Source organism: Sinocyclocheilus rhinocerous, unplaced genomic scaffold, assembly GCF_001515625.1.
Source record: "Sinocyclocheilus rhinocerous isolate Xijiao unplaced genomic scaffold, SAMN03320098_v1.1 scaffold828, whole genome shotgun sequence".
NCBI classification, from domain to species: domain Eukaryota; kingdom Metazoa; phylum Chordata; class Actinopteri; order Cypriniformes; family Cyprinidae; genus Sinocyclocheilus; species Sinocyclocheilus rhinocerous.
Window position 1 is genome coordinate 635274 of NW_015634025.1, and position 10199 is coordinate 645472.

A 10199-nucleotide genomic window follows, 5' to 3' on the forward strand; every position below is an offset into this window, starting at 1 on the left:
TGTACTGTAGTTATATCTGATCAAATGCACATTTTTATTCTTTAGTTTGGGTTAAACAAATAAATTTTGCTTGGTTGGAACAGCAGCTAGCTAATTATGTCTCTATTTTGTTTCTCTGTTTTTGCCACGGGATTGACATCCCCACAAGCTTCAGTCTGGATCCAGAACACCTGAGAAGAGATGATGCCAACCCCTCAGAGGACCTCAGATGATGCCAACCCTGAAACAACATACTCAACTACCACATTTTGCTATAAGTTTGATTGCATCATATAATAATTGCTGTTAATAGTGTTCATCGTCTGTTTTATTACGTCATTAACTGAATTTTTCCGTACATTTCTGCTATATGCACATCAATTTGACATACTCACCACTGACAATATATTGTAGAAACTTAATTTCCTGTAAAGCTGCTTTGCAACGATTTGTATCGTGAAAGGCGCTAAACAAATAAACTTGAATTGAATTGAATTTACAGACGCTCTCCCATCAATATATCCATTTACTGCATCGTCTCCCTCGAAGCGGCAGATTTCCTCACAGAAACCTTTCATCTGTCACAAGAATCGCGAACAGCTCGATGAATCCTCCCGGTGAAACCGAGCGCGGTGATTCCGCTCCGAGCCCGTTTCTAATGCACATGATATGATTCATATGTGAGGCGGTTTAGAGCGTTATAAACTCAGGGCGATGTTCCAGCGTTCACTCACAGCACGCGCACGACAGAATGCACATGACGGAGGCGATAGACACAAAAACACGCTTCTGTCAGTTTAAAATGTTAGACCGCTGGTGACTTTAAGTCAGTTTTGGAAAAATATCCTACAGTGTCATGAAGAATCCACGGATTCTACCGATCAGAAGAGCATCGCACTGTAATGATATCTGCCATGATCATAACTGGGGTGAAGCATCTCAGGAGCCTTTTTTTTTGTTTTGGCCATTGTGGTTTTCACTAGATAAAATAATGTCTGGATAAAAGTATTTGATCAATAAATGTCAAGTCACCTTTATTTATATAGCGCTTTATATTCTTTATTTTTAATACTGATTGTGTCAGCTTTACAGAGTCAAACAGGAAAATAGTTTGTCAATAATGCAAGAGGGCAAGAACAGAGTCATTTTCCAGCTAAATTCAGTGACGTCATCATCCAGTTCAGCTCTCTTCAATAGTGTCTGTGCAATCAGTCAAGCGTCCCCAGCTAAACAAATGGAGAAAAAACCTTGGGAGAAAATGTAAATGTCTAGACCTCCAGTTGAGATGATAAAAAAAATCAGCATGTTGAGAAAAGCCCAGTTCAAACACCAGCCTTTGTAAATAATATACAGAAAAAAAAGCTTTTTCTTTTATTTATCTTTAAACAAATTTTTCTTTACGTTTATGTTAGTCGTTTTATTTATTAATGTTTCAAAGGCCACTTGTGTTACTGTAAACCTTACAATCACACATTAAAACACACATTCTCAGTGTTAGCATGCAAGAATGTGCTGTAAAGTAAGATAATAGATCTACTGTCCATCCAGCACACACTGCCCCCGCCTGCAACTCACACACACTCACAGAACACTATTGTCCTGTCCTGCACAAAGAGTCCTGTAAGCATGAACACACACACACACACACACACACAGAGAGAATCCCAGCACTGCCTCCCGTTCCTGTACCAGAGAAGCCGTATGTATTTCTGCTCATAACTCTTTTGTTGAAGATACTGCTGTTAATATTCATAAGTGTGGACTGAGCTTTTAATTCAAGCCTTATTAGTCGTGTTATTTTGTGGCCTGTTGAGTGGTTGCTTATCGTCAAGTACTTTTGGTGTTTGATGTCAGGTTGTTTCCTAAGGTTTTTAGTTTGTTTGTTTGTTTTTTAAGATTTATGAAGTTTGACATGAAGAAGGTCAATATTGTTCATAATTAATTAGAATATATTTATATAGTGGCGTGCACTGGTGGCCGATGCTAAAGTGCTGTGCCCCCGGACCACGACTGTGCCCTTGTAACGCCACTTTTGTCATGTGTGAGCTCTGTCTGATCTGTATGAATGTACACAGACCGTAACACACTGATCGTTGAGCTCCAAACAGCAGCTGAATGTCAGAGAGATGAACATGACCACAGCTGTGTTGAATTTGTGTCTGTTGTTCTTTTCATTTGCCAGTGGTGCAGTGTGTTTGTTTCTTTACATGCCTTGTGGGAAGGACAGGTGAAGATCCAGGATGGAGGTACAAAAATAATGCAGGAATCAACCTCTAATCTGAAACTAAACTCAATCTACAGCGACTACAACCTCTGATCTGAAACTAAACTCTATCTACAGCGACTACAACCTCTGATCTGAAACTAAACTCTATCTACAGCGACTACAACCTCTGATCTGAAACTAAACTCAATCTACAGCGACTACAACCTCTGATCTGAAACTAAACTCAATCTACAGCGACTACAACCTCTGATCTGAAACTAAACTCAATCTACAGCGACTACAACCTCTGATCTGAAACTAAACTCAATCTACAGCGACTACAACCTCTGATCTGAAACTAAACTCAATCTACAGCGACTACAACCTCTGATCTGAAACTAAACTCAATCTACAGCGACTACAACCTCTGATCTGAAACTAAACTCAATCTACAGCGACTACAACCTCTGATCTGAAACTAAACTCAATCTACAGCGACTACAACCTCTGATCTGAAACTAAACTCAATCTACAGCGACTACAACCTCTGATCTGAAACTAAACTCAATCTACAGCGACTACAACCTCTGATCTGAAACTAAACTCAATCTACAGCGACTACAACCTCTGATCTGAAACTAAACTCAATCTACAGCGACTACAACCTCTGATCTGAAACTAAACTCAATCTACAGCGACTACAACCTCTGATCTGAAACTAAACTCAATCTACAGCGACTACAACCTCTGATCTGAAACTAAACTCAATCTACAGCGACTACAACCTCTGATCTGAAACTAAACTCAATCTACAGCGACTACAACCTCTGATCTGAAACTAAACTCAATCTACAGCGACTACAACCTCTGATCTGAAACTAAACTCAATCTACAGCGACTACAACCTCTGATCTGAAACTAAACTCAATCTACAGCGACTACAACCTCTGATCTGAAACTAAACTCAATCTACAGCGACTACAACCTCTGATCTGAAACTAAACTCAATCTACAGCGACTACAACCTCTGATCTGAAACTAAACTCAATCTACAGCGACTACAACCTCTGATCTGAAACTAAACTCAATCTACAGCGACTACAACCTCTGATCTGAAACTAAACTCAATCTACAGCGACTACAACCTCTGATCTGAAACTAAACTCAATCTACAGCGACTGCAACCTCTAATCTGAAACTAAACTCTATCTACAGCGACTACAACCTCTGATCTGAAACTAAACTCTATCTACCGCGACTACAACCTCTGATCTGAAACTAAACTCTATCTACCGCGACTACAACCTCTGATCTGAAACTAAACTCTATCTACCGCGACTACAACCTCTGATCTGAAACTAAACTCTATCTACCGCGACTACAACCTCTGATCTGAAACTAAACTCTATCTACCGCGACTACAACCTCTGATCTGAAACTAAACTCTATCTACCGCGACTACAACCTCTGATCTGAAACTAAACTCTATCTACCGCGACTACAACCTCTGATCTGAAACTAAACTCTATCTACCGCGACTACAACCTCTGATCTGAAACTAAACTCTATCTACCGCGACTACAACCTCTGATCTGAAACTAAACTCTATCTACCGCGACTACAACCTCTGATCTGAAACTAAACTCTATCTACCGCGACTACAACCTCTGATCTGAAACTAAACTCTATCTACCGCGACTACAACCTCTGATCTGAAACTAAACTCTATCTACCGCGACTACAACCTCTGATCTGAAACTAAACTCTATCTACCGCGACTACAACCTCTGATCTGAAACTAAACTCTATCTACCGCGACTACAACCTCTGATCTGAAACTAAACTCTATCTACCGCGACTACAACCTCTGATCTGAAACTAAACTCTATCTACCGCGACTACAACCTCTGATCTGAAACTAAACTCTATCTACCGCGACTACAACCTCTGATCTGAAACTAAACTCTATCTACCGCGACTACAACCTCTGATCTGAAACTAAACTCTATCTACCGCGACTACAACCTCTGATCTGAAACTAAACTCTATCTACCGCGACTACAACCTCTGATCTGAAACTAAACTCTATCTACCGCGACTACAACCTCTGATCTGAAACTAAACTCTATCTACCGCGACTACAACCTCTGATCTGAAACTAAACTCTATCTACCGCGACTACAACCTCTGATCTGAAACTAAACTCTATCTACCGCGACTACAACCTCTGATCTGAAACTAAACTCTATCTACCGCGACTACAACCTCTGATCTGAAACTAAACTCTATCTACCGCGACTACAACCTCTGATCTGAAACTAAACTCTATCTACCGCGACTACAACCTCTGATCTGAAACTAAACTCTATCTACCGCGACTACAACCTCTGATCTGAAACTAAACTCTATCTACCGCGACTACAACCTCTGATCTGAAACTAAACTCTATCTACCGCGACTACAACCTCTGATCTGAAACTAAACTCTATCTACCGCGACTACAACCTCTGATCTGAAACTAAACTCTATCTACCGCGACTACAACCTCTGATCTGAAACTAAACTCTATCTACCGCGACTACAACCTCTGATCTGAAACTAAACTCTATCTACCGCGACTACAACCTCTGATCTGAAACTAAACTCTATCTACCGCGACTACAACCTCTGATCTGAAACTAAACTCTATCTACCGCGACTACAACCTCTGATCTGAAACTAAACTCTATCTACCGCGACTACAACCTCTGATCTGAAACTAAACTCTATCTACCGCGACTACAACCTCTGATCTGAAACTAAACTCTATCTACCGCGACTACAACCTCTGATCTGAAACTAAACTCTATCTACCGCGACTACAACCTCTGATCTGAAACTAAACTCTATCTACCGCGACTACAACCTCTGATCTGAAACTAAACTCTATCTACCGCGACTACAACCTCTGATCTGAAACTAAACTCTATCTACCGCGACTACAACCTCTGATCTGAAACTAAACTCTATCTACCGCGACTACAACCTCTGATCTGAAACTAAACTCTATCTACCGCGACTACAACCTCTGATCTGAAACTAAACTCTATCTACCGCGACTACAACCTCTGATCTGAAACTAAACTCTATCTACCGCGACTACAACCTCTGATCTGAAACTAAACTCTATCTACCGCGACTACAACCTCTGATCTGAAACTAAACTCTATCTACCGCGACTACAACCTCTGATCTGAAACTAAACTCTATCTACCGCGACTACAACCTCTGATCTGAAACTAAACTCTATCTACCGCGACTACAACCTCTGATCTGAAACTAAACTCTATCTACCGCGACTACAACCTCTGATCTGAAACTAAACTCTATCTACCGCGACTACAACCTCTGATCTGAAACTAAACTCTATCTACCGCGACTACAACCTCTGATCTGAAACTAAACTCTATCTACCGCGACTACAACCTCTGATCTGAAACTAAACTCTATCTACCGCGACTACAACCTCTGATCTGAAACTAAACTCTATCTACCGCGACTACAACCTCTGATCTGAAACTAAACTCTATCTACCGCGACTACAACCTCTGATCTGAAACTAAACTCTATCTACCGCGACTACAACCTCTGATCTGAAACTAAACTCTATCTACCGCGACTACAACCTCTGATCTGAAACTAAACTCTATCTACCGCGACTACAACCTCTGATCTGAAACTAAACTCTATCTACCGCGACTACAACCTCTGATCTGAAACTAAACTCTATCTACCGCGACTACAACCTCTGATCTGAAACTAAACTCTATCTACCGCGACTACAACCTCTGATCTGAAACTAAACTCTATCTACCGCGACTACAACCTCTGATCTGAAACTAAACTCTATCTACCGCGACTACAACCTCTGATCTGAAACTAAACTCTATCTACCGCGACTACAACCTCTGATCTGAAACTAAACTCTATCTACCGCGACTACAACCTCTGATCTGAAACTAAACTCTATCTACCGCGACTACAACCTCTGATCTGAAACTAAACTCTATCTACCGCGACTACAACCTCTGATCTGAAACTAAACTCTATCTACCGCGACTACAACCTCTGATCTGAAACTAAACTCTATCTACCGCGACTACAACCTCTGATCTGAAACTAAACTCTATCTACCGCGACTACAACCTCTGATCTGAAACTAAACTCTATCTACCGCGACTACAACCTCTGATCTGAAACTAAACTCTATCTACCGCGACTACAACCTCTGATCTGAAACTAAACTCTATCTACCGCGACTACAACCTCTGATCTGAAACTAAACTCTATCTACCGCGACTACAACCTCTGATCTGAAACTAAACTCTATCTACCGCGACTACAACCTCTGATCTGAAACTAAACTCTATCTACCGCGACTACAACCTCTGATCTGAAACTAAACTCTATCTACCGCGACTACAACCTCTGATCTGAAACTAAACTCAAACTACAGCGACTACAACCTCTGATCTGAAACTAAACTCTATCTACCGCGACTACAACCTCTGATCTGAAACTAAACTCAATCTACAGCGACTACAACCTCTGATCTGAAACTAAACTCAATCTACAGCGACTACAACCTCTGATCTGAAACTAAACTCAATCTACAGCGACTACAACCTCTGATCTGAAACTAAACTCTATCTACAGCGACTACAACCTCTGATCTGAAACTAAACTCAATCTACAGCGACTACAACCTCTGATCTGAAACTAAACTCAATCTACAGCGACTACAACCTCTAATCTGAAACTAAACTCAACCTACAGCGACTACAACCTCTAATCTGAAATAATAAACTTAAGATACAGCAATTACACCTGAGAATTCAGTTCTGAGTTTTTTCCAGCTAAATATCTGAAAAGTTTTGCTTTGGCACACACTGCACTATCTATGTGACGCTGATTTTGAACATGTAGCTCATGTTCTTGAATAATCCTTGTTGGTCCTGGAGAAATAATTCAGCAAATGGTGTTTTAGGGATGAGGAAAGTGCTGGTTTGGGGGCGTCACTGGGTTTTCTGGGCCCCATGTACAGTGTATCGATTTGGCTCATCACGTCTCCGGGCCCCTGTACTCCGTCCCATCTCCCCACACTAGTGATGCCCCTGAGCTGATGTTTTGTGTTCGTAGGTTTATATCGTGGGGATCTGCATCGCAGTATGTGGAAACTTTCTCATCAGCATCTCCTTGAATATCCAGGTGAAGCTCAGCTCGCTCACACGATCATACACACAAACTCTCTGTCAGTGTTTCGGTGCTGTGTGTTTGATGTTTAGAGGTCCTCTGCTAAACTGTGGTAGTGTCGCTGGTGTTTGTGCAGAAATACACGCATGTGCGGCAGTCGCAGCGAGGGACGAAGCCGTACTACACCAGCCGTCTGTGGTGGTGCGGGATCCTGCTGATGGGTTTGGGGGAGCTGGGGAACTTCGCTGCGTATGGATTCGCTCCGGCGTCACTCATCGCTCCTCTCGGCTGTGTGTCTGTCATCGGTAAGACCTTCCCTCTGTTCATTAAAACACGACACAGTAGGTTTATATCGTGGGGATCTGCATCGCAGTATGTGGAAACTTTCTCATCAGCATCTCCTTGAATATCCAGGTGATGCTCAGCTCGCTCACACGATCACACACACAAATGCTCTGTCAGTGTTTCGGTGCTGTGTGTTTGATGTTTAGAGGTCCTCTGCTAAACTGTGGTAGTGTCGCTGGTGTTTGTGCAGAAATACACGCATGTGCGGCAGTCGCAGCGAGGGACGAAGCCGTACTACACCAGCCGTCTGTGGTGGTGCGGGATCCTGCTGATGGGTTTGGGGGAGCTGGGGAACTTCGCTGCGTATGGATTCGCTCCGGCGTCACTCATCGCTCCTCTCGGCTGTGTGTCTGTCATCGGTAAGACCTTCCCTCTGTTCATTAAAACACGACACAGTTGATCACAGGTCCAAATGCTGCAGTTCTGTAGTTCAAGAGTCAGTATTTTACTCTCCAAACGATGTTCAAAAGCATGAAAAGCTGGCTCTGTTTCTCTCTTTTAGTAAGTGCCGTCATTTCTGTGGTGTTCCTCAAGGAAACGTTACGGGCTTCAGATATCCTCGGTGAGAGAGTCCTTCTTACGTCTCATAATGAAGTTCTTGTAAACTTTTTCTCAGTCTTCTCTTGTTTTGTAGGAAAATAATAAAAATAATTAATAATTAAAGTTATATTATATATACATATAAAGCAAGACTGGAGAAAGCTCCAACCAGTTAGTACTGAGCTAAAGGGTCACTAAAACTCTCCCACATAGTTCAAAAAATTAAAATTCTGTCATTAATTACTCACCCTCATGTCATTCCAAACCCGTAAGACCTTCGTTCATCTTCAGAGCACAAATTAAGATATTTCTGATGAAATCTGAGAGCTTTCTGACCCTGCATAGACAGCAACACAGCTGAAACGTTCAAGGCCCTGAAACGCAGTAAGGACATCGTTAAAATAGTCCGTGTGACATGAGTGGTTCAACCGTAATTTTATGAAGCTTCGAGAATACTTTTTGTGCGCAAAGAAAACAAAATTAACTTTATTCGACTTTATTCAACAATTACTTATCTTCTGTGTCAGTCAATAAGCGTTCATGACAGTATCACGACACGTGTGCATTCCTCTGCTCGTAAACAAGCCGCAGCGCATGCGTGTTCTACGTCAGAACGCCGGCTCCTGCATCAGCAGCATCACACGCATGTGTCATGGTACTGTCGTGAACGCGCGTCGAAGACTGACATGAAAGAGAAGAAATTGTTGAATAAAGTTGTTATTTTTGAGCAAGATAATACATGATAATACATGTTACATGATAATGTAACACGAACACATTTCAATCAACTTTCCTCAGACTTAAGAGTTCTTGTAATGAAGGTGTTTTGTTGGCAGGAGGTGCTTTAGCGATGACCGGAACCTACTTTCTGGTGACATTCGCCCCTCATTCATCGCCTCACGTCACGGCCAACATGGTGGAGCGCTCGCTGGTCAGCTGGACCTTCCTGATTTACTTCGTAAGTCTGTTGTAATCTTGACCAAGATACAGTACAGCTAACCCATCACATTTTACAGAAGGTGGCATTAGTAAAGTGACACCTAGAGAAGTGAAATAAAGTCCTCGGCCGGCTTGAATGTCACTTAATCACATATAAATGATGTGGCTCTTCAGAACGAATCTTTTTCTGTCTTTCTCTGCAGATGTTTGAACTGATTCTCTTCGCTATCCTGATGTATTTGTATAAGTGCAGGAACGTGAAACACATCGTGATCATGATGATCTTGGTGGCGTTACTCGGTAAGAACTGATTCTGGTCTCGTTGGTATGAAACTGAAGATGATGAGAAAGACATCAGGTTATTCAATCACATCATTCAATTCTTCACTCACAAGAGCAGATGGAGAAAATGAAAATCAGTTTTTGAGACATTTTATGTGCCATCAAGGAATCTGGTCTTTTCATTACTTTGTTTTTTGATGAAAAAGAAGATAAATCTCAAGAGACTTCAGATCCACCAGAAATTGTTTAAAACCATTTAAATGTATCCAAATATAATTTCAAACCACAATATCCAGAACCACTCCTAAACCATCTCTCAGTTTTGGAATAGAAGTTGTTTGTATTTCTGTCTATAGCGATTAAAATAGTTTGATGATGATATTTATCATGATGAATAGACCGTTACATTGTATCAGTAAGAGTGTTTGTTGCAGCTTCGGTGACGGTGATCTCGGTGAAAGCGGTTTCAGGAATGATCACAGAGACGATCCGTGGAAGTCACCTGCAGCTCACCTATCCCATCTTCTAGTGCGTGTGTGTGTGCGTGTGTGAGAGCGTGTGTGTGACAGCGTGTGCGCGAGAGAATGTGTGTGTGTGAGAGAGAGTGTGTGTGTGATTGAGTGTTTGTGTGAGACTGTGTGTGTGTGTGTGTGTGTGTTTGTGTGAGTGAGTGTGT

At 41.8% G+C, this 10199-nt stretch overlaps 1 protein-coding gene across 1 annotated transcript; it reads left to right on the forward strand.

The window, feature by feature from the left end:
* Positions 1 to 1633: 1633 nt before the first annotated feature.
* LOC107745166 (NIPA-like protein 2) lies at positions 1634 to 10052 on the forward strand. The gene is made up of 8 exons (XM_016559013.1): positions 1634 to 1678; positions 2162 to 2225; positions 7364 to 7432; positions 7554 to 7722; positions 8265 to 8324; positions 9139 to 9260; positions 9445 to 9541; positions 9958 to 10052. The coding sequence occupies exons 2-8, from the start codon at positions 2220 to 2222 to the stop codon at positions 10050 to 10052; spliced, it is 618 nt and encodes a 205-aa protein (XP_016414499.1). The 5' UTR covers positions 1634 to 1678; positions 2162 to 2219.
* The last annotated feature ends 147 nt before the right edge of the window (positions 10053 to 10199 follow it).